General features: G+C 41.1%; 1 protein-coding gene across 7 annotated transcripts in view; it reads left to right on the forward strand.

Annotated features, from left to right (window-relative positions):
• Window positions 1-24,700, forward strand: part of SNX29 (sorting nexin 29) — a 528,280-nt gene that overhangs the window by 29,860 nt on the left and 473,720 nt on the right. For all 7 annotated transcript variants that reach the window (XM_072835835.1, XM_072835833.1, XM_072835832.1 and 4 more), the window contains exon 4: window positions 18,961-19,085. In XM_072835835.1, coding sequence (XP_072691936.1) covers window positions 18,961-19,085 — 125 coding nt within the window. The remainder of the gene's footprint in view (window positions 1-18,960; window positions 19,086-24,700) is intronic.

Here is a 24,700-nt window from a genome sequence, read left to right on the forward strand (position 1 = left end):
TCATTTTCTCACGCCTCCCTAGACCACCCCACTTGCTACTCCTACTGCCTGGAATTCCCATCCTACCCATCTGGACCACTAAAGATCCCGCACTCACCTCTTATATCTGTACCTTATAACTACAGGCCACCATGACTATCCACAAGTTACATGCTCATCTCCTGGACTCAGTTCTAAGTTCCCTGAGGACAATGCTTCTCATCTTGCAGAGGATCTTGGGGTTCGGTAATTGGATTCTCTGTCCTCCCTATCCTGAACACTTCATTTCCACTTTCAGGATCTGTAGTAGATAGTTTCACGTTGCATTTTCTTTTATTTTACTCTATCAATCAAATGACTTGATTTCTTTTTGGAAAAAAAATTATTTTTAGCTAATGCAGAGCCCTAGGGCATTTAGCTAATTTGAGCACATTTCCATTCTGAATTCTAATACATATTTATATTAATAGCTATTGAAAATAGCTATCACATTGGCCCATAGGAAGCAATGTGTAAAAACTATCATCGCCATCATCCTTGTCATCACCGCCCTGATGGTGGAGAGAGACCATGAGCATGACTTATGAGCTTTTTTTTTTTTTAAGATTTTATTTATTTATTCACAAGAGATGGGAGAGAGAGAGAGAGAGAGGCAGAGACATAGGCAGAGGGAAGAGAAGCGGGCTTCATGCAGGGAGCCCAATGTAGGACTCGATCCTGGGATTTCGGGATCATGCCCTGAGCCAAAGGCAGATGCTCAACCACTGAGCCACCCAGGTGTCCTGACCTGTGAACTTTGATGTCAGGTGCCCACCCCAGCCACAGATCACCAGTTACCAGCTGTTAATTTCAGACTTAACTTAGCTTTTCTAGGCCTCTGTGGTATCTCTGGAAAGTCAGAAGATGATCACAGTCCCTACTTCCTTAGCTGTAGAACTGTTTGCTTGGCATAACCAGTAGGAACTTACTAAAACTCAATATGTTGTCATTCTTTGACTATAGACATATCAGTATTTTGGCGGAATTGGAAACTAAAGGCTAGACTATTGCTCATTAATTCCTCTATTCAACAGATCTCTGTTTGTAGATTGCTATGTTAGCATTGGGGATATAAACCGGATGAGTTGTTTGCTGTCCTCAGGGAACTTAGAACTGAGTCCAGGAGATGAGCATGTAATTTGTGGATAGTCATGGTGGCCTGTAGTTATAATTACCTAGTACAGATATAAGAGGTGAGTGTGGGATCTTTAGTGGTCCAGATGGGTAGGATGGGAATTCCAGGCAGTAGGAGTAGCAAGTGGGGTGGTCTAGGGAGGCGTGAGAAAATGATGAGATCGTGGATGTGTTGGATGTGTTGGGAGATGGTCTGCAAAGTCAGGAGGTTCCTCTCTTACTGTCTTGGGGAGGTGTTTGAACTTGATCCACTAGGGTATCATTTCTTAGATTATGGCTACTTGAGTGCCATTTTCATAATTTTTGCCATTTCTGTATACTGTCTGAGTCAGATATTCGCTTGTGGTGGAATTTGAAGGCCGTATATACTCTGGTCTTATCATAAGTAATACCATCAGTGAAATCCAAGACTGATGCTGGTTATAGTCTTTCTTGATGCATTGAAATAATTAACATAAAAATGTTCATCTGTGTTCCTCCTAAAATCACATCTTGTCCTGTATGCCATGGCAAAGTGTGGTATGGGTGGGAAAAAACAAAGAAAGACAACAACATAGAGTTGCATTTCTGGAAGAAGTGCAGGGGGGTGGGATGAGATGGGGTCTGGGAGGCAGGGAGGGGTGAGTCTGTGCACTGGGCCAGAGGGCTGAGTGGAGACGTGGCTCTTGAAAGGAGAGCCAGAGGATTGGAAAAGCCTTGTGACTGAGCCTTGAGAAGCCCAAGGGGCTGCCGGGACTTGGGAAATGAGACACCAGTTCTTTGGTGTAAGGTGTGGCCAGAAATCAGAGCAGTTGTGTGTTGTCTTTAATTTTGTTTTAAGGCAAGCTTTGGTGTGGAGTTTCCTTTCTTCCATGCTGTGGGCACCAACTATGCTTGAAGAGCCCTGGGTCCTCTGGCTTAGTGTCACTTCTGTGTTTCCTTGTTTCCCATTTATTCACTCCTTCAGCGTCTAGGGACTCTTGTTTCCTCCATTCTCTTTTCCCCTGGGAACCAGCTCCTTCAGCTGCTTCCTTCCCGACTGCCAGCTCCTGTTCCTGACTTTGAAGCTCCTCATCTGCCAGGAGAATCCTAGGCAGTATTTGTGGCTAGTCGAAGAGCTGGAGGTCAGTCTTCCCACAAGAAGGCAGTTACTCTGTTGATATTAGTAATTTGAAAATGGTCAGAAACTGTGCGATTTAACTCATTGAAGAATTGGTTATTCTTTTTAGTTTCTGGCTCCTCTGGTAGGACACTTATTTGATTTCTTCTTGCATGCCTGTCTGCCACCCTCAAACCTTCACACTTAAAGCGTCTTGAAAACTACTGCCTTGTGAGTTTTCACTGCTACCAGGCTTGCATTTTTTCTGGTTCTTTGTCAACTTTTTTTTTTTGGCCTCTTTTTTTTTTCTCTATTACATCCTCTTCTTGTTTATGACAAAAAATTATTTGTTCTGTGGTTTTCTCCAAGTTCATATAATTTTTATAAGTAAAACACACATGTGTGTACATGTACACACACACAGGTTTTATTGCCCTTGTTTTTCAAAAATTGAATTATATGTAATGTTCTGTATCTGTTTTCTCTCTTGGCACTATCCTGTCAAAACCTTTCTAAGTTAAGGTTTTAATAGTTTTAATTATTTTTAATTTTGTAAATCTAATCATTGTTTTTAAGATGTTGCATTATATCGCATGATGCATATGTGCAAATAGTTGCCTATGAGGTAATAATGACTTCATGTCTAGTATTCACTACTGTGGACAGTGAAACAACAGATACCCTTGAACATCTTTACTTTTGTACTGAGGATTTTATTTCCTTGGCATAGATTTTTCAGTAGTTGGGTTGCTGGGTCAAAGAGAATACGTGATTTTATTTTATTTATTTTTTTTAAGTAAGCTCCACATCCAGTGTGAAGCCCAGTGTGAGGCTTGAACTCACAACTCTGAAATTAAGACATCCCTAAGTGGAGATCAAGAGTCAGATGCTTACCTGACTGACCCACCCAGGGGCCTCAAAATGTGTTTATTTTTTATTTTATTTTAAAAAAAGATTTTATTTGAGAGACAGAGAGACAGAGCATGAGCCCAGGGAGAGGCAGAGGGAAAGAGAGAGGGACAAGCAGACTTCTTGCTAAGTGCAGAGCCTGACATGGGGCTTGATCCCAGGACTCTGAGATCATAGCCTGAGCCAAAATCAGATGCTTAACCCACTGAGCCACCCAGGTTCCCCAATATGTGTTTATTTTTAATAATTATGATCAGGTATCTTTCTAAAAATTTCTACTGGCTGTGCATGAGACTACCCTTCTCTTTCCAGGTAACAGTAGTTGTGAATGTTGTTTTGAAGTTTTATAGGTCTGATGGGTGAAAGGTGGTCCCTTGGGGCCTGGGTGGCAGTCAGTTAAGCATTTACCTCTTGCTTTCAGCTCAGATCCTGATCTCAGAATTGTGAGATTTAGCCTCGGGTCAGGCTCTGTGTGGAGTCTGCTTGAGATTTTGTCTCTCCCTCTGCCCCAACCCCTTTCTTTTTTTTTTTTTAAAGATTTTATTTATTTATTCATGATAGTCACAGAGAGAGAGAGAGAGGCAGAGACACAGGCAGAGGGAGAAGCAGGCTCCATGCACCGGGAGCCCGATGTGGGATTCGATCCCGGGTCTCCAGGATCGCGCCCTGGGCCAAAGACAGGCGCCAAACCGCTGCGCCACCCAGGGATCCCCCCAACCCCTTTCTTGCACACATATTCTCTCAAATAAATAAATAAACCTTAAAAAAACACAACATAAAGAAAAGGTGGTGGCTCACCATCATTTTAATTTGCATTTCCTTGATTGCTAGTGAATATCAGTATCTTTCTTGTTTTTTTTTTTTTTTCTTAAATATGTTTTGGCTATTTGGCTGCACTGTTTTGTGTGAAGCTCCTTGATATTATTTGCCCATTTTATTATTGGATTATTTGTCCCCTTATCAGTTTGTGAGAGCTCTTTATACATTATTGTAATTAGTTAGCCTTTCATCTAAAGCCTTTCTGCTTTGCAACATTTTTTTTCAAATCTGTCCATTATTGTTGGAAACACAGATAACAGTATCTATTATACTACCACATTAAAATTTTTTTACACAATTAAATATCTATTTATGGACCCATATGCCTACCTACCAGTTTTAAGGTTTTCAGTGTTTTAAAAACATCTTCCCAACCGTAGATTGTGCATGCAGTGTTTTAAAATTTTCTTGTAAGATTTTTATTGTTTGCAGTTAAACTTTTAATCCACCTATAATTTATTTTTTTTTTATGGCCTGTGGGATAAAACTAAAGCCAATTTTAGTTTCTTCTAGATGATTGCTATTTTTTTCACAGATCTTTTTGGCCCTTTATTTCTGGGCTACAGTTTACATTCATTTCATTTATTTAGCACAGAGTGAGCATGCTCTGATTCACAGCATGAGGACTAATTGAGAGTACGAGGCTGGCTTGACTCTCAGGTCCTGGGACGCCTGGCACAGCAAGGAGTCAGCGTGGGAGGAGGGCCCTCACATGCTTGTACTGCCACACTGGGATGAGGGGCCTCACCCCTCATGATTCTTGCTTAAGAAGAGTTTGCATGAATTTTCAGAGATACTGAAATCTGCTCAAATGATGGTAGAAGGTGCAAATAATTGAGAGAACATCATTGAAACCCACTCCACTTTCTCCTACTCCCTCACAAATAAGAACCATACAATTTATATTACTCTACAACTTGCTTTTTTTTTTTTTTTTTTTTTTAGAGAAACTGCGCAAGCAAGAGAGAGAGAAAGAGAGGGGGCTTGCAGGGGGGGCAGGGCAGAGAGAGAGAGACAGCGAGAGCGAGAAAGAGAGAGAGAGAATCTTAAGCAGGCTCCACACCCTGCACAGAGCCTGATATGGAGCTTAATTTCATGACCCTGAGATCATGACTGAGCCAAAATCAATAGTCAACTGACTGAGCCATCCAGGCACCCCATTGTTTTGGTATGTATGTATGTATGTATGTATGTATTCATTCATTCATTCATTCATTCATTCAAATTCAAATTCAATTCAAATTCAAATTTAGTTTCAGATACAGAGTTTAGTAAGTCATCAGTTGCATATAACACCCAGTAAGCTCATCACATCATCTACCCTCCTTAATGCCCATCATCCAGTTACCCCCTCTTCTCACCTACATGCCCTCCAGCAATCATCAGTTTATTTCCCATAGATAAAAGTCTCTTATGGTGTTATCTCTCTTTCTGATTTCTTCCCATTCAGGTTTCCCTCCCTTTCCCTATGATCCTTTTTGCTATTTCTTATTTTCCACATAGGAGTGAGACCACATGATAATTTGTCTTTCTCTGATTGACTTATTTAGTTCAGCATAATACCCTCCAGTTCCATCCACGTCTAGGTAAATAGTGTAAGTACCCATCCTTTCTGATGGCTGAGTAATAGCAGTGTGTGTGTGTGTGTGTGTGTGTATCTATATATATATCTTCTTTATCCATTCATTTGTCAATGGACATCTTGGCTCTTTCCATACTTTGGTTATTGTGAACATTGTTGCTATAAACATTAGGGTACACATGTCCCTTCATATCACTACATTTATATCTTTGGGGTAAAGACCCTAGTAGTGGAATTGCTGGATCATAGGGTAGTTCTATCTTTAACTTCTTGAGGAACCTCCATACCATTTTCCAGAGTGGCTGTACCAGTTTGCATTCCCACTAGCAGTGTAAGAGGGTTCCCCTTTCTCCATGCCCTCACCAACACTTGTTTCCTGACTTGTTAATTTTAGCCATTCTGACTGGTATGAGGTGGTATCTCATTATGAATTTGATTTGTATTTCTCTGATGCCAAGTGATGTTAAGCATTTTATCATGTGTTCTGTTGGTCTTCTTTGGAAGAATGTCTGTTCATGTCTTCTGCCCATTTCTTGACTGGAATATTTGTTTTTGGGTGTTGAGTTTGATAATCTTCGTTAAAGATCTTGGATACTAGCCCTTTATCTGATATGTCATTTGCAAATATTATCTTCTCTCATCCTATAGGTTGCCTTTTCATTTGGTTGACTGTTTTTCCTTTGCTGTGCAGAAGCTTTTTATGTTGATGAAGTCCCAGTAGTTTATTTTTGCTTTTGTTTCCTTTGCCTTTAGAGATGTGTCTAGCAAGAAGTTGCTGCAGTCAAGGTCAAAGAGGTTGCTGTTTGTGTTCTTCTCTAGGATTTTTATGGATTCCTGTCTCATGTTTAGGTCTTTCACCATTTTGAGTTTATCTTTGTGTATGGTCTAAGAGAATTGTCCAGTTTTATTCTTCTGCATGTGGCTGTCCAATTTTCCTAACAGCATGTGTTGAAGAGACTGTCTTTTTTCTATTGGATCTTCTCCCCTGCTTTGTTAAAGATTAGTTTACTATAGAGTTGAGGGTCCATTTCTGGGTTCTCTAATCTGTTCCCTTGATCTATGTGTCTGTTTTTGTGCCAGTACCATACTGTCTTGATGATCACAGCTTTGTAGTACAGCCTGAAATCTGGCATTGTGATGCCCCCAGCTTTGGTTGTCTTTTTCAAAATTCCTTTGGCTATTTGGGTTTTTTTTCTGGTTCCATGCAAATTTTAGAATTATTCCAGCTCTGTGAAAAATGTTGATGGTATTTTAATAGGGATTGGATTGAATATGTAGATGCTTTGGGTAGCATGGACATTTTCACAATATTTATTCTTCTAAGCCATGATCATGGAATGTTTTTTCATTTCTTTGTGTCTGGCTCAATTTCTTTCCTAAGTATTCTGTAGTTTTTAGAGCAGAGATCCTCTACCTTTTTGGTTAGGTTTGTTCCTAGATATCTTATGGTTTTTGGTGCAGTTGTAAATGAGATCAATTCCTTAATTTCTCTTTCTTCTCTCTCATTGTTAGTGTATAGAAATGCAACTGATTTCTTTGCATTGGTTTTATAACCTGCCATGTTGCTGAATTGTCCTGTATGAGTTCTAGCAATTTTGAAGTGGAGTCTTTTGGCTTTTCCACTAAAAATATCAAGTCATTTGTGAAGAGTGAGAGTTTCACTTCTTTGCCAACTTGAATGCCTTTTCTTTCTTTCTGATTGCTGAGGCTAGGACTTCAGTACTATGTCGAACAGTAGTGGTAAGAGTGGACATCCCTGATGTGTTCCTGACCTAAGGAAAAAGCTTTCAGTCTCTCCCCATTGAGAATGATACTTGCTGTGGGTTGGTTATTTATTTATTTATTTATTTATTTATTTATTTATTTATTTATTTATTTATTTATTTATTTATTTATTTATGATAGACAGAGAGAGAGAGAGAGAGGCAGAGACACAGGCAGAGGGAGAAGCAGGCTCCATGCAGGGAGCCTGATGTGGGACTCGATCCCGGGACTCCAGGATCTCGCCCTGGGCCAAAGGCAGGCGCTAAACCGCTGAGCCACCAGGGCTGCCCAATTTTTTTTTTTTTTTAAGATTTTGTTCATTTATTCATGAGACACACACACACACACACACACACACACACAGCTGCAGAGACACAGGCAGAGGGAGAAGCAGGCTTCATGCAGGGAGCCCGACGTAGGACTCGATCCTGGGTCTCCAGGACCAGGACCAGGCCCTGGGCTGAAGGCAGCGCTAAATGGCTGAGCCACCCGGGCTGCCCCTGTAATTATCCATTTTGGTGGGATCTTTGTCTGGTTTGGGATCAAGGTGATCCTGGCTTCATAGAAAGAATTTGGAAGGTTTCCTTCCTTTTCTATTTTTTGAAACAACTTCAGAAGAATAGGTATTAGTTCTTCTTTATTTTAAAGAAGATTTTATTTATTGGAGCAAGTGCATGAGTAGGGGGCAGTAGCAGAGGGGGAAGAGGAGGCAGGCTCCCAGCTGAGCAGGGGCCTGGATATGGGGCTTGATACCAGGACCCCGGGATCATGACCTGAGCTGAAGGCAGTGGCTCAACTGACTGAGCCACCGAGGTGTTCTGTTACTTGTTCTTTAAGTGCTTGGTAGCATTCCCCTGGGAAGCCATCGGGCCTTGGTCTTGTTATTGGGAGATTTTTTATTACTGCTTCAGTTTCCTTGCTGGTTCAGGTTTTCTATTTCTTCCTGTTTTAATTTTGGTAGTTTATAAGTTTCTACGAATGCATCCATTTCTTCCAGATTGCTTAATTTGTTCTCATGTAGTTGCTTATAGTATGTTCTTAAAATTGTATTTCCTTGGTGTTGGTTGTAATCTCTCCTTTTTCATTCATGCTTTTATTAACTTGGGTCCTTTCTCTTTTCTTTTTGAGAAGTCTGGCTAGGGGTTTATTGATTTTACTAATTCTTTCAAAGGACCAGCTTCTAGTTTCGTTGATCTCTTCCACTATTCTTTTGGTTTCAGTTTCATTGATTTCTGCTCTAATCTTTATTTCTTGTCTCCTGCTTGGATTACTCTCTATTTGCTGTTCTTTCTCTAGCTTCCTTAGGTGTAAGATTAGCTTGTGTATTTGAGACTTTTCTGGTTTCTTGAGAAAGGCTTATATTCCTATGTACTTCCCTGTTAGGATCACCTTTTCTGCATCTCAAAGGTTTTGAACAGTTGTGTTTTCATTTTCATTTGTTTCCATGAATTTTTTCAATTCTTTTTTAATTTCCTGGTTGATCCATTCATTCTTTAGTAGGATCCTCTTTAGCCTCCAAGTGTTTGAGTTCCTTCCAAATTTCCTCTTGTGATTGAGTTCCAGTTTCAAAGCATTGTGGTCTGAAAATATGCAGGGAATAATCCCTTTCTTTTGGTACAAGTTGATATGTGAGTTACAACCTGGTATGTGATCTCTTCTGGAGAAAGTTCCATGTGCAGTTAAAAAGAGTGTGTATTCTGTTGCTTTAGGATAGAATGGTCTGTTATGTATCTGTGAAGTCCATCTTGTCCAGTGTGTCATTCAAAGTCCTTGTTTCCTTGTTGATCTTCTGCTTAGGTGATACGTCAGTTGCTGTGAGTGGGGTGTTAAAATCCTCTACTGTTATTGTATTATTATCAGTGTGTTTCTTTAATTTTTATTATTACTTGGTTTGTATAATTGGCTGCTCCCAAGTTAGGAGCATAAATGTTGACAATTGTTAGACCTTCTTATTGGCTAGACTCTTTAAGTGTGATATAGTGTTCCTCTTCATCTTTTACTACAATCTTTGGCTTAAAATCCAATTTGTCTGATACAAGGATTGCTATCCCAGCTTTCTTTTGATGTCCATTAGCATGTTACATGGTTCTCCACCCTCTTACTTTCAATTTGGAGGTGTCTTTTGGTCTAAAATGAGTGTCTTATAGATAGCATATGGATAGGTCTTGCTTTTTTTATCCAATCCAATACCCTGTGTCTTTTGATTTTAGCATTTAGTCCATTTACATTCAGAGTAACTATTGAAAGATATGAATTTAGTGCCATTGTATTACCTGTGAAGTCACTGCTTCTGTATATTGTCTTTATTCCTTTCTCGTCTATGTTACTTTGGGAGTATCTCTTTGCATACAGGATCCCCTTTAATATTTCTTGCAGGGCTGGTTTAATGATCATAAATTCTTTAGTTTCTGTTTATCCTGGAAGCTCTTTATCTCACCTTCCATTTTGAATGACAGCCTTGCTGGATAAGGTATTATTGGCTGCATATTTTTCTTGTTTAGTACCCTGACTATATCATGCCAGCCCTTTCTGGCCTGCCAGGTCTCTGTAGATAGGTCTGCTGCCAGTCTAATGTTTCTACCTTTGTAGGTTAAGGACTTCTTGTCTTGAGCTGCTTTCAGGATTTTCTCTTTATTTCTGAAATTTACAAACTTCACCATTATGTCAGGGTGTTGATCTGTTTTTGTTGATTTTGAGGGGGGTTCTGTATGCCTCTTATATTTGAATGCCTGTTTCCTTTGAGATTAGGGAAGTTCTCAGCTATGATTTGTTCAAATATACCTTCTGTCCCTCTTTCTTGCTCTTCTTCCTCTGGGACTCCAATCAATTTAATATTGTTTTGCTTTATGGCATTGCTGATCTTCTACAATCTTCCTGGGGAAAGAGGAGAGTTACTACATTTTTGCCTGTTGCAGGGCCCCCGCACAGAGAGGGGTCACCAGATGGTGCCATGGTTCACATTTATGGCAAACTGAGCTGAGAGCCCACTCCGGGGCTTGCTGACTGTAGCCAGTTTCCTGGCTCCAGTGCTTGAGAACTATGTTGGCTCAGGCATCCCCGTTCTTTCTGTGACCCCGGGGATCCTGAGACCAGACTGTCCCACTATGATTCTGCCCCCCTTCGCCACCTGAGCACCTTGCAGGTAGGGGTGTCCCTCACTGGAACAGACTTCTAAAAGCCCATTTTGCACTGCAGGACTATATCACATTCGGGTAGCGGACTTACAGAGGCTCCCTTGGCCCACCATTTATCCTCCCATATATCCCCTGAGATTCACTTCTCTGAACCTCCTACCTTGCAAAAAGTGGTTGCTTTTCTATTTGTAGAATTCTGGCAATTATTTTCTTACATCTCAGGTTGTATTCACAGGTGTTCAGAATGATTTGATAGATATCTAGCTAAATTCAAGGGACTAGTTGAAACAACAATGTTCCCTACTCTTCTACCATCTTGCCTCTTTCCCTATTTTTTGTTTTGTTTTTAGACCTGGCTGTGTATTATGGAAATTTTTCCAGGTCAGTAGGTAACATAATGGTGCAGCTTACTGTCAATGGCATCTTTATGACTAATGCCAATTTGTCTAATTTTATCAATTATGAGGCACAACTGGATTTCAAAGATGTGTGAAAAAAAGTTGGTGCTTCTTCGGGTTGATTAGATATGGCATCTCATTATTTTTTAGTTTCTGTGTAATATTTTACAGTCTGAAGGTGGTATAACTTATTTACTATTTTCCTGTTAATGGATGTGCAAGTTGTTTCTAATTTTGTTTCTGCTTTTGCTATTGTAAACAGTGCTACAATAAAAATATTTGTGTATATATTTATTTATATATCTTTGCCTCCAATTTTTGTATTTGTTTATTTAAATTTTTAATTTTGAGATAATTGTAGATTCACATGCATTTGTTTTTGTTTTTTTGTTTTAGATTCACATGCATTTGTTAAGAAGTAATATAGAAAGATCCAGCTTTCCCTTTCCCCAGTTTTTCTTAGTAGTAACAACTTATAAAACTTTAGGACAGGGATCCCTGGGTGGCGCAGCGGTTTAGCGCCTGCCTTTGGCCCAGGGCACGATCCTGGAGACCCAGGATCGAATCCCACGTCGGGCTCCCGGTGCATGGAGCCTGCTTCTTTCTCTGCCTGTGTCTCTGCCTCTCTCTCTCTCTCTCTGTGTGACTATCATAAATAAATAAAAATTAAAAAAAAAACACTTTAGGACAGCATTTCAGATTTCCCTAGTTTTGCTTACACTTATTTGTGTGTATGTGCTTGTGTGTGTTTGTGTGTGTGTTTAGTTCTGTGCAGTTTTATCACTGCATAGGGACACCTGCTCATCACCACAGTCAAGATAATGGAGTAGTTTCATTGTCACAGGATCCCTCTCCTTGACCTTTTATACCACATGTACCTCCCTCCTGTTCCCTCCCTCTCCATCCCTAACTCCTGGCAACCACCAATCTGTCCTCTGGTTGTATAATTTTGTTACTTCACGAACATTATATTAGTGGAATAATACAGTGTATAATCTTTTGGAATTGGGTTTTTTTCCCCCCACTCAGTGTGATTCCCAGGAGATTGACCCATGTCTTTGCATGTATCAGTAGTGTGTGTGCCTTTTTGTTGCTGACTTGTATTCCATGGTATGTAGGGACCAAACTCTGTTTTTTAATTAACTCGCTGAGGGACATCTGGGTTGTTTCAGTTTTTGGCTATTGCAAATAATGTTGCTGTAAACATTTACGTGCAGGTTTTTCATGGGAACATAATGCTTTTCCTTTTTCTGAGATAGTCACCAAGAGTGTAATTGTTGGGTGGATGATATTTGCATATTTAGTTTTATAAGAAACTAAATTAGTCGGTCTGTGATTGGTTTTAAAGTTGATAGTCCTGAATTGGTGTCTTAGTATTATGACACTTTCCTGGCCACTGGTGAGACTGAATGTATTTTCATCCATTTACTGGTCAACATTTCCTCCTTTCATGATGTGTTTATTGACCTTGTTGAAAAGTTTATTATTATTTGAGTTGCTTGTCTTTCTCTTATCCATTTATAGAAGCTCTCCATATAATATGGCTTTTGATCCTTTTTCAACCATATGTATTTTGTAAGTATTTTCTCCAGTATCTCATTATTGTTTTACCATGTTTATGGTATCTTTTGCCATATAGAAATTTAAAAATTTTATGAAATTAATTATATGAGGCTTTTTTTTTTAAGTAGTCTCCATGCTTACTATGGAACCCAATGTGGGGCTTGAATCCTTGACCCTGAGATCAAGACCTGAGTTGAGACCAAGAGTCAGACACTTAACCAACTGAGCCACCCTGGCACCCCAAATGAACCTTTATTTATTTATATTTATTTTTTAAAGATTTTCTTCATTTATTCATGAGAGACACACAGAGAGAGGTAGAGATAGGCAGAGGAAGAAGCAGGCTCCCCGCAAGGAGCCTGTTGCTGGACTCGATCCCAGATCCCAGGATCATGCCCTGAGCCGAAGGCAGACACTCAACTGCTGAGCCACCCAGGCATTCCTCTGAATGAACCTTTAAAATTTTGCTTTTAGAGTATCCTGTCCTGAGGTTCTTCTGTATTTTTCTCTATTGTTCTTACAGTTTTATTTTTTCCCATTTATAGTTTTATTTATTTTGATCCATCTGGAATTTTGTTCTATCTGGAATTGGAGGCAGAAGTTTATTCTTTCCTTCTAGCCCTGTAGCTGGGTGCTTTTTGTCAGTGCCCCTAGTTTAAATAGTCCATTCTTGTGCATCTGAATTGAAGCACTGCCGTTATTATATCTCACATGTTTCCATATTTATTTGGATGGTTTTTTAAAAATAATTTTATTTATTTATTAGAGAGAGAAAGCAAGGGACAGAGCACGAGCAGGAGGAGGGGCAGAGGCAGAGGGAGAAGCAAACTCCCCACTGAGCAGGGAGCCCGATGTGGGGCTTGATCCCAAGACCCCAAGATCATGACCTGAGCCAAAGGCAGATGTTTAACCAATTGAGCCACCAGGCACCCCTTATTTGGATTTTCTATGAGGGGTTTCTTTACACTCCATCAATTTGTTTATTCCTACACTCAGAACCATACTGTGCCAAGTCCTTCCTGGGATTATTACTGAAATTGTATTCAATTTATACATCAATTGATATATACATAATTAATTTAGACATTAATGACATTTTAATTTTAATAAATCTTATTCAAGAAAATGGTATTTCTATTTATATTGATTTTTATACCTTTTAAGAAAATATTATTCTTTTCTTCATATAGGATTTTTATCCTTCTTGTTTAAAAATATGATTTATTTTACTTTTGTTACTATTGTAAATGGAATTCCCTTGTCCCATTTTGCTTACCTAAAAAAAAAAAATCAAATTTTAATGTTATAGTTTCATTTATTCCAGCATTTTTTATTTGTGGGTTAGAAACACTTTTATATCTTTGTAGATCTGCTTTTTTTGGCTTAAACATTATAATCTAAGCTCTTTATTTGTTTTGAAAAGTTTATTTATTTTGTAATCTAAGCTTTTTAAAAATGCCATTTGAAGTTCTCTATAAGCATTTAAAATAGTTATACTCCTTTCCTCACCATAACTTTCAAGTTGTATTTCTTCATTTGTTATAGCTCAATGTAGCAATATTTCTGGCTCTTGAGATGTCAATACTTCTTTAATGCTTGTTTTGGAAAGAAGCTAAGTTCAGAAAAGCGTAAAGGCAGGAAAGACATCACCAGTAATTCTTTTACCAAGTGGCTATTAATGTTTTCACATAATTCCTTTTAGGATTCTTTTTTAGCATAGTTGAGAGCAGACAATATATAATTTCACATTGTGCTGATTTTTCATTTTATATTACAAACCTGTGGGTTTTCATTATCAACTCTTGGTATGAGTTTTAAGGAGTAAATAGCATTCAATTATGTTTAACCAATTGTCCAAATGTGAGATCTTTAGGTGGTTTTTAATTTTCCCCAGGTATAGATGATGTTGTTTTGAGTATCTTCATTCTTAAATCTTTATGTGACTTGTAGATTTCAGCCAAGGATTGATATCTGCCAGGAAAATTCACAGGCTAAAGGGTGTGAACCTTTGGAAAACTATTCTTTATACATAAATGTAGAGCATGGCCCATTGCACATGAATGCCATATGGTAGCAAGGCTAGTGGTGATTCTACTGTCCTAAGTCTGAGATATGGCTAATGCTGTTGATTGACTGATTTTTATGGATACAGTTGACTCCATTCCAGGTGACATCCACAGGAGGATAATCCAGTCTGTTTTCATGATTGTACTTGGGTTTTCTTCCAGAGGTTCCTATAACACAGTGAAAGAGCACTTTGAAATATGCCCTCTTTCATAAAGTTAATTTGATGTCATTTGTAAAAATGTGGCTTTTATTGCTGATCCTGTCATTTTTTTCTAGCATTTGCCATTAAAAAGTACAGGATTCTTAAGAATCTTATTATAGATTCATGTGGCAGGATAAGGAGTCTTGAAATATAGGTCAAAGCTCAGGAAAACCACTTGCAGAATTTCAGCAGTAAACTTGTCAAGCTCATGTGGTGTCCAGCTGTGCTGGTATTGGTAGGTAGTTTTAAATTCAGCAGGAGCAAGGCCATTAATTTTCCATTCTTTCATTCCTTTATCAGGCTTTACTAAACATCTTGAGGGCCATTTTAAAAAAAGATTTATTTATTTATTTGAGAGAGAGAGAGAGAGAGCGCATGTGCATGATGGAGCACGATGGGGAAGGGGAGAGAGAGAGGGAGAAAGAATCCTAAGCAGATTCCTTGCTGAGTGTGGAGCCCAACATGCAGCTTGATCTCAGGACCCTGAGATTACCACCTGATTGGAAACCAAGAGTTGGATGCTTAACCAACTCTGCCACTGAGGCACCCCCAATTTTTTTTTGATTTTTAACAGCATTATTGATATCTAATTTGCATACCATAAAAACTGACCTCTTGTAAGCGTACAGTGCAGTAATTTTTAAAGTTAATTAATTAATTATTTTAGAGCGAGCGAGCAAGGGTTCATGTGGGGTTTGGGGAGGGGCAGATCAAGAGGGAGGGAATCTTAAGCAGACTCCCAGTGTGGAGTTTGATCTCATGACCCTGATATCACTACCTGAATGGAAACCAAGAGTCATTTGCTTAACCAGCTGCCGCCACCCTGGCGCCCCTTGCAGTGATTTTTAGAAGTAAATGTATAGAGTGGTACAACCATTAACTCAACCAAGTTTAGAACATTTTCATTATGCCAAATTTCTGTTGTGTCAGTTTATAGTTAATCCCTGATTCCAGCCTTAGGCAACCACTAATTGACTACTAATTTTGGTTTCTATATATTTACCTTTTCTCAAAATTTCATGGAATCCTACACTTTGTGGTTTTTTGGGTCTGACTTCTTTAGCATAATATTTTCAAGGCTCATCTTTGTTGTAGCATATCTCAGTACTTTATTCCTTAGTATTGCTGAATAGTATTTCATTGTATCAAGACACCACATTTTATTTATCCATTCATCTGGTCAGTAGTTGTATGCATAAAAGCCTGAAGTGATTTTCTTGACTGGTGCTTAAAAAAACAAAACAAAACACCTCATTTGCTATTAAGTTCTCCTACTTAATTACAAACATGCCCAGTTCATTGACTTACAGTAGAAGTTAAGAAGAAGCTAAGTCTTGAGTGATTAGTAGGTATAAACTCAGGCCCAGTGTGGAAATGCAAAGGGGACATAGGGAGGGTAATAAATAGCATGGCCTTTGGCAACGTAGTCATCATAGTGAATTAATTTTAGGGTTAATACTCCCTTTAGTACTCCCTCTGGGTTTTCTGCTGTATCAAGTTGATTGTGACCTGTCTTCATCTGGAAGGTAATACTGATGATGTAACCCAAACCTTGGTGACTGGGTTTGTGCTGTTCACCTGCATTCCATTCCCTTTAGGGGCCAGATATTATCTAGAGTTGGCGAGGTAGTTACTGACTTGTATGTTAGAGCCAAGTAAACTAACAGGGATTGTTGATTTAATTATTATATTTGCAGATTATTTGTTTAAAGGTGCAGGCTGTGGTTTATTTTTTTAAGTATTTTTATTTTTTAAAAGATTTTATTTATTAGAGAGAGAGAGCGCATGCGAGTAAGCGAGTGTGCAAGCAGGGGGAGTGGCAGACAGAGGGAGAGATAGAAGCAGATGCCCTGCTTAGCAGGGAGCCAGATGTGGGGCTTAGATCCTGGGACCACAACCTGAGCTGAAGGCAGACGCCTAACCTATTGAGCCACCCAGGCGCCCCCAAGCTGTGGTTTAGTATGGAGTACTCTAAACATAGCCCAGCGTTTTTGTTTTTTTCCCCTGAGGTAGGACTTTCATTGGGCTCCATTTTTGCCATGCTTGTTTTGATTCCTGTGGAATTTAGATGGTTTTGTTAGGTGTCCCAGCTTTCAGGAAGCCCTTAAATGTGTACCTGCATGAAATTGTAGAGGACTAGCATATACATATCTCATGTTTAAGAGTGACATCTGCCTAGCAAAGAGGGTTGTTTCAATGTGGGGGAGTATTCTGGGACTTATGGCTCAAGATTAATTACTTATTTACTTACCTGTTGAAAAAGTGTTTATGGAGCACACACTATGTACTAGACATTCAGTTAGATGCAGGGTAGTCAAGGTAGGTTTCTAAATAGTGTCATTGAGGACAGATGTTACATTTGGGATGCCAGTTGGGGTTCCTTCCAGTGGAGGGCCAACTTTAATCTTTAGCAGTGGTTGCCCAGAATCCTGGGATGGATTACTGATGTCTGTCATGAGCACAGACAGAGAGTAAATGTACAATTGCTATGTATTTGCTGACACCATGTTAGGGTTTTCTGGTGTAGATGGATGGCTTGAATAAAGATGGGGTATGGAAAAGAGAGGACATTTGTCTCAGAATAAGCATGCTTGCCTTGAGACATTTGTCTCAGAATAAGCATGGGGTGTATATGGAATCTACTTTGGATCAGTTTGGGATTTGGTAGGGCTGGAGTATGGATGTTGTTATTTATGTAGTCTTATAATGCTATTTATTATGTACTCATGTACTGTCTCTTAAATGTCTTTAGCCTGTTTCTTTAGGTATAAGACGGAGATAATACCTGCCTCACCTATATAATAATGTTGATGGGAGGAGCTAATGAAATAATAGGTATGAAAATAGTTTACCACCCACAGAGCAATAAACTCTTAGAGTATTATTACTACAGGTGTGGAGGTGAGTAGAACAGGAAATGCCTGAAGTTAGGCAAGATTGAACAGGATGGTGATGGTCTCAGGACCTTTGCACTGGGTCCCTCTGCCCAGTCTGCTGTGTTTGTCACATCCAGGTCATAACTCCAAGGTTACCTCCATTTAGGCCCTAGAATCTAAGCCTGTTCCTGCTGGGTCTTCATCTACCACCTTGTTTGGTTTGATTTTCTTCAGAGTTTTCATTAACTGAAATGGTCTGGTTAGTTTTGTGTATCTCCCTTTGCTAGAACTGTGCAAATGTGGTGAGGCAGAGACCTTGCTATCTCTTTGTATCCTCAGAGCCTAGAATAGTAGTGCCTGGCACATAGGGGGAGTTCGGGATTTATTATTGTTTTTTTGAGGTGAGGGGGCATGGGAGAACACGAGCACGAGTGGGGTAGGAGGGCCAGAGGGAGAGGAAGAGAGAGAATCTTAAGCAGATTCCACACTCAGTGTGTGGAGCCTGATGTTGGGCTTGATCCTAGGACTCTGAGACCATGACCCGAGCCAAAATCAAGAGTTGGACACTTAACCGACTGAGCCACCCAGGCATCCCAAGGATTTCTTGACATAGGTTGCATGAGTGAATGGAAGAGCCTTAAAGTCCACAGACTCAGTGGGCCTGGGTGCCCAGGAGCCCTATGAGGTTGGTAAAGAATAGAAGGTAGTAGCTGTGACCTCATCTCTTTGCCAACATGTTTTTGAAGGTCCTCTTTTTTTGGTTATTGAGAAATGAATTTAATGGAATCCACAATAGTAACTTAATTGAAAATTCATCCCATCAACTCTGGATCTGACTTCATAATGTAATCTCTTACAGCAACATAAAGGATAAGTATCAGAATTCATATTATTATTTTTTTAGTGTATGTAACAGGCCATGAAATTATACAATGTTTCCAATTTGGGAGGCTGGCACATTCAATCCCTTCAAAGATAATGTAATTCCTTAAACTATATGTGATATGAATTAGAGTTGGAACTTGTGAATTGGATACAATTAGCTGTCCACCCCTCCCACACCAGACTGATTTGTTTTTAAATTGGCTTTAATTTTTTCTCCTCTGCTGGCTGGCACCAATTCCATTTTCCCACCTTTCTTGTGAATTGTTACTCTGCTTTCAAGAGCCTGATGAATATGGCTAGACTGTGTGGGGCTTCCTGGAGGTATGTGAAAGGAACATAAATGGGGAGAGGTGTGCTGAGGGACCCAAGTCAATTCCATATCAATTACCTGCCCATAAATCCAGGTGTCAAGTGTGTACCTTCCCTGAGGTTTATAACTGATAACTCACCCGCTTCTTGGAGGTACTGGGGCTATTTTGGGTGTCTCTCTTCTTACACAGGTGGACTGATGAATAACTGGTTCTCTTGCAGGGTAACCTGTCTGTGTGCCCAGTTTGAGGCCGTCCTGCAGCATGGCCTGAAGAGGAGCCGGGGATTAGCACTAACGGCGGCTGCGATCAAACAGGCAGCAGGCTTTGCCAGCAAGACTGAAACAGGTACTGCTCACTCTAATGGAGCACAGAGGATGTAGTCTTTTCTAAAAAGTTTTTATTTTTTATTGGTGGTTAAGGCAGGCATTGTGTGGGGCTGGAATGGGGGCAGCATGTTGGTGCAGAAATCCACGTGTGAGAACGTCTTACCTCTAGTCAGTAATGGTGTTGTACTTTGTTGAATCCTCAGAACCACATGTTGCAATCTCTGGGGGCTAAGGGTTCTGCAGCCCAGGTGCTTTTGTCACCAGTGTGGTGTGGCAGTTGCTGGGAAATCGAAGATATGTTTTAATTTTGTACATGGGAATAGCATGACATTTTGTAATTAAATCTGCTTTCGACACCAGCAACAGAAAAACAATAGGTCTCTGAGCTTACAGCCCTGTTACCATCCATTTTAGTACTGTCAAAGCACTTCTTGCATGCCATGCTCCTGTGTGTCTGAATGACAGGGATAATGCTAATAATCACTACCAACAGGTGGGGAGCATTTTGTACAAGCCTGGAACTTCGTTAGTCCTTTATATACACTAACTCACTCAGTTCTTATGACAGTCTAATGAATAGTAGGGACCTTTATTTTCTCCATTGTACAGATGAGGAAACCTTAAAATGATTTGTTTTGGATCTGGACCTAAAAGTATGTCATGTCAAATGAGAAACATCCTATGTCCTTCTTCCCCAACTTTTTTTTTTTTTTTTTTTTGAGAGAGAGATCATTAGCAGGGGGGTGAGGGTAGGAGGAGGGGCAGAGGAGAAAGAGAAAGAATTTCAAGCAGGCTCCACACCCAGTGCAGAGCTGGGCACAGGGCTCAATCCCAGGACCCTGAGATCATGACCCGAGCAGAAACCAAGAGTCGGCGCTTAACCTACTGAGCCTCCAGGTGCCCTCTTACCCAACATTTTAAAGAGCAGATTCTTTCAGACCCTCAACTTGTGGCTGCTGCCCCAAATTACTGAATCTCATTAGTGTAACGACATCTGTATCACTGCTGCTGCCCCTCGTTCACAGCAGACCGTCATCTCTCGCCGTGTCTGGCAGAGGTGTCTGGCAGAGGTGTCTGCCAAATGAGCCCTGTGCCTTTCCTGCTCCCTTGTGTTGGTGCATTTCTCTTCCTTTTGCTCTCAGTCCTTCAACAGATTTTTGATTGCTGTCGTTCATTTCACCAGGCGCTCGTTCTCAGAAGAATATAGTCCCCTTTGGGGTAGGGGACAGCTGCCAGAGGGATTCCTGTCACTATCAGTTTTTCTTTATTTTTTTTTTTTAAGATTTTATTTATTTATTCACGAGAGACAGAGAGAGAGACAGGTAGAGCCACAGGCAGAGGGAGAAGCAGACTCCATGCTAGGAGCCTGATGTGGGACTTGATCCTGGGTCTCCAGGATCAGGCCCTGGGCTGAAGGCAGCACTAAACTGCTGAGCCACCCGGGCTGCCCACTATTGATTTTTCTTCTGTGCTCTTGGGTCCCTTCTCTAAAAGTCAGGGACCCAGGGGCTGAGTCAGAGTGGAGCCACCTTTCAGTCACTCCCTGTGGAAACCACTGCCTCCTGCCTTGGTCACCTGGGCTGTTAGCCTCTCTTGTCTCGGTGGCCTCTCGTGGCCTCTGCATGGGGGTGGCTCAATGCTGCGGGCTGCGTGATGAACTGCTCAAGGACATAACTTTGCCCAGAGTTGTCCTCAACATCATCATGTCCCTTGTCTTCTTCCCATTTCCATCGTTTCTGTGTGTGCAGCAGCTACCGTAGAGAAATGAGGGTGGAGTAGACCACTAGGCTCTGGGTCAGCTTCCATGCGACAAGGGCAGCTGATAGCATGGGAGAGGCAACCTTGGCTTTGGAGTTGGACCATGAGATGACCCCGGGGAAATGCTGCACTGAGCCTTGGTGGTTTTTACCTGCAAGGGCCATCTTCTCATCCACTGGCAGCCAAAATGGAGAAAATGAAATCTGAAGAGGAGGGTTGGATGGAAATGAGCATCCCTGTGCTCCCTAGTCCCTGCTGGCTGCTGGCCTGGGCCCTTTCTGTAGCATGGCAGTTATTGCTAGACCCTAGAGTCAGGTGACGGGGTTGAAATCCTGGCTTTGTGGCTCGTCACACACGAACTCTTTGGGACATCCCCTCTCTGAACTTCTGTTTCCTCTTGTGTAAAATAAGGTCACTCATAGGATTGGCTTCACAGTTCTGTGGTGGGGGCTCAATGAGACAGTGCCTGCCACGCCAGGCCTCAGTGCAGAGCTGTCGGAGCTGGTGCTTGATAACATGGCCACAACTTTCCATATTTCCAAGGTGATGTGCTTATTTTTTGGATGATGCCACTGAGGCTCAAATAAGTTCAGAAGTTGTTCAAGTTCCCATAGTAGTAAACAGCAATGCTGAGGATTCCAACCCAGGGAGACTGATGTCAAATTCCTGGCTCTTCTCAGCTTCCCCCTCCTCTGGCAGTGGCTGGATGCCCATTACTGCTCCTCTGTAGACCACTCTAGCTCAATTAACTGAATTGGAAGTGACAGGAGACAATAAGTAATGGTGAATTAATCCACAAGGCTGTTGTAGTAGCTCTGTTTACAGATGGGAAACATTACCTTTTGAAGAGAGAAGAACTGAATCCAAAGTAATGACCAAACAAAATGATATTGTTGAAAATCACCATACAGTAGATAATACTGAGAGTCTGCTGCGGCAGGACGGCATTTGGTCATCTGGGGTTAGGGTACCTACAAGGCTGAGTTTGGGAACAGGTGCCCTTTATGGTGTACTTAAAAAAATGCTTTAAAAAAGTTGTCCACATTTACAGATTATGAGATTTCATGTTGAAATACAGATTTCTAGCTTTTGTTCAGCTGGAGGATCTGTGGCTCTGGGCCCACATTCTGCTCACCACCCCTGCCATCTGTAGAGGGGCCCGAGTACTCTGGTTCCCCACACTCTCCCCCTCTTCTTCTTGCCCCTGAGATGAGTGTTGTTGTTATATACTGAGATGAGTGTTGTTGTCATATACTGTCCCACTGTTGTTATTGCCAATGTCCTTATCTGAAATTTAGCAGTTTTCAAGCATAAACACCTCTCAGATGATAAGCCTTTGAAGTCAGTTTCCAGAGTGCCAATATGGTTGTCACTTTTGTCCAGTTTTGTAGTCGCTTTTTGGGGAGAGGATTTGTTAACTTCTCATTTGGCTATAGCCTGAAGTCCCTTATTTTATTTTATTTTTTTTAGTTTTGATTTTTGAATCCATCCTTGTCTTTGTCATGTGCCTGGTAGTTTCAACTGAGTGTTGTGTATGAAGAATTGTGTGAAGCTTGGGATGTTATCTTTCTTCAGGAGGACTCACTCTTGCTGCTCAAGCAAGTAGGGTAGACGAAGATCAGTTTACTTCCGTCAGGGGTTGAGCATTTCATGCCTGGGCTTCAGCATTTGGTGAAGATATATTTCTGCTTTTGCCTATTGCTAGGACGTACTTATTTGGGGTTTCCAGCATGTATTTGTTTCCTAGACCTGCCATAACAAATGTGCACACCCCAAGTGGCTTAAAACAGCAGCAAGAAATTTATTCTCTCACATTTCTAGAGGCCCAGAGTCCAAAACCTAGGTGTTGGCAGAGCCTATTCCATCTGGATGCTCTGAGGGAGATCGCATTCCCAGCCTCTGGTGGTTGTCAGCCGTCCCTGGCGCCCGCCATCCTTGGCACCCCTTGCTTATGCCTGCTTTGCTCCAGCCTGGGCCACTCTCTTCCCATGGCCCGTTCCCTCTGGGCCTCTGTTTCCGTGTCCTCTCATTAAAGAACAGTAGCCCTATTGGATTTTGGCCCACCCTCCTCCACTATTACCTCAACTTAACTAATTACATCTGCAGAGAGCCTTTTCTCAAATAAAGTCACATTGTGTGGTTTCAGGCAGGCATGAATGTTCGAGGGATGCTCTTCTGTTACCCTGAGCTGTTTACCAGTTTCTGTCCTCCTCCACTGGTTCTGAGCTCGGATTCTTTCCCTATCAGACCTTGTGGGAATTCTGAAAGCCCCTCATAGCTTCTCATCAGAGAAACTCTGTTGCTGGCAGAAGCCTCAAGGGCCAAGTAAAGGCCTGAGTGTAGGCCTCTGGTCTGTGGACTTCCCTTCTCTGGGGGATCTGGGTTCTTTGTTCCTTGCCTTTGTAGTGCTCTGGGGTCCTCTGTTTTGTTTTAATAACTTTAAATAGCCGCCTCGCTTTCTCAGTTGTGTTTTTGGGAGAAGTGGTCTGATCTGGACTCCTCTTCCAAAGCTGGACGTGGCCCCTTGCGGCCACACTGCGAGGCCTTTTCCTCTTGCTGGCTTGCCATCTTCGTGAATGGCCATGTCAGTGGCCTGTCTAGAAGTCAGGTGCCAGGCATTCCTTCTGTGATAAACTGTAGCCTGGGAAAAGGAGTTTGCAGGTGAATTTCCTCCGGTTCTGTGAGGTTTTTAGCTAGTGCCTGCATCCATTCCCCATTCCCTAGTTTGCTTGTTTGGCGCTTTTGTTTTGTCTTTGTTTTTGGCTTAGCATTCAGGTTTTGTTTGTGTATGTGTTGTTTTTTTTTTTTTGTTTTGTTTTGTTTTTTTTTGTGTGTATGTGTTTTTTGACTTAGAGAGTTTTACCCAAACGTTCCTGAGTTATGAAATGTTGGTAGGGTGGACATGATTACTAAGTGTTATGCCATCAACTCAGTTTTGTCTTGTCAAGCACTGTTGGCAGGTGTGGGAAGCAGTGTTCATCCCTAGCTGAGATCCCCTTGAATGGTTCTGGCAGGTGGGTTATGCAGGACCCAGAGAGGCTTGGGGGGTGGGGTTACCCAGTGTGTCTCCTTTGGGATTCAAACCCCAGAAGTGAAAGTCTGCTGTGTCCGGGGGAGCTGTTTTCTCTTGCTTTGACAAGTGGCTGGATTTATCTACACAAATCATTGATTTGGTGGTGATACAACGGGAATCTGCATTTTAGAGTCTGGTCCTGCAGTTTGTGTAACTCTCTCTTCAGTTACGCAGGTTAGTGTGAATAATTATAGCAGAAACTGCTCTCCCCCTTCTTTCTTGCTAATAGAATTCTGATTTTGTTCACATGTTGGGTTTTCAAGAGCTTCAGGCCTGAAGCTAGCTCCAGGGGGAGTGAATCTAGATCAGATCAGGCCAACCTTAATAATTATCAGCTTGCCAGTAGTTGCTTTTGGAATAGACATGGGACATAATTCTGACCAAGGGGAAGGAAGGAGTCTGCTGAGGGCCATCTGGGAAATATTTTTGCTTTTATTTTTTTATTTTTATTTATTTATTTAAAGATTTATTTAAAGATTTATTTATTTATTCATTCAGAGAGAGTGAAGAGAGAGGCAGAGACACAGGCAGAGGGAGAAGCAGGCTCCATGCAGGAAGCCCGATGTGGGACTCGATCTCAGGACTCCAGGATCACGCCCTGAGCCAAAGGCAGAGTCTTAACTGCTGAGCCATCCAGGCTTCCCTATTTTTGCTTTTTGAATGGAGGCCTAAGACTTATTTTATGGTGTTGGGTTGTTGCATGAGACTGTGACATTTGAAGCTATAGCAATGGTCTTGAGATTTTGAAGGGGGACAAATCTGAGGACAAAAGCCAGTACGGCAGCTCAGAAAGATGTACCTTG

This window comes from Canis lupus, chromosome 8 (genome assembly GCF_048164855.1).
Source record: "Canis lupus baileyi chromosome 8, mCanLup2.hap1, whole genome shotgun sequence".
Lineage (NCBI taxonomy): Eukaryota > Metazoa > Chordata > Mammalia > Carnivora > Canidae > Canis > Canis lupus.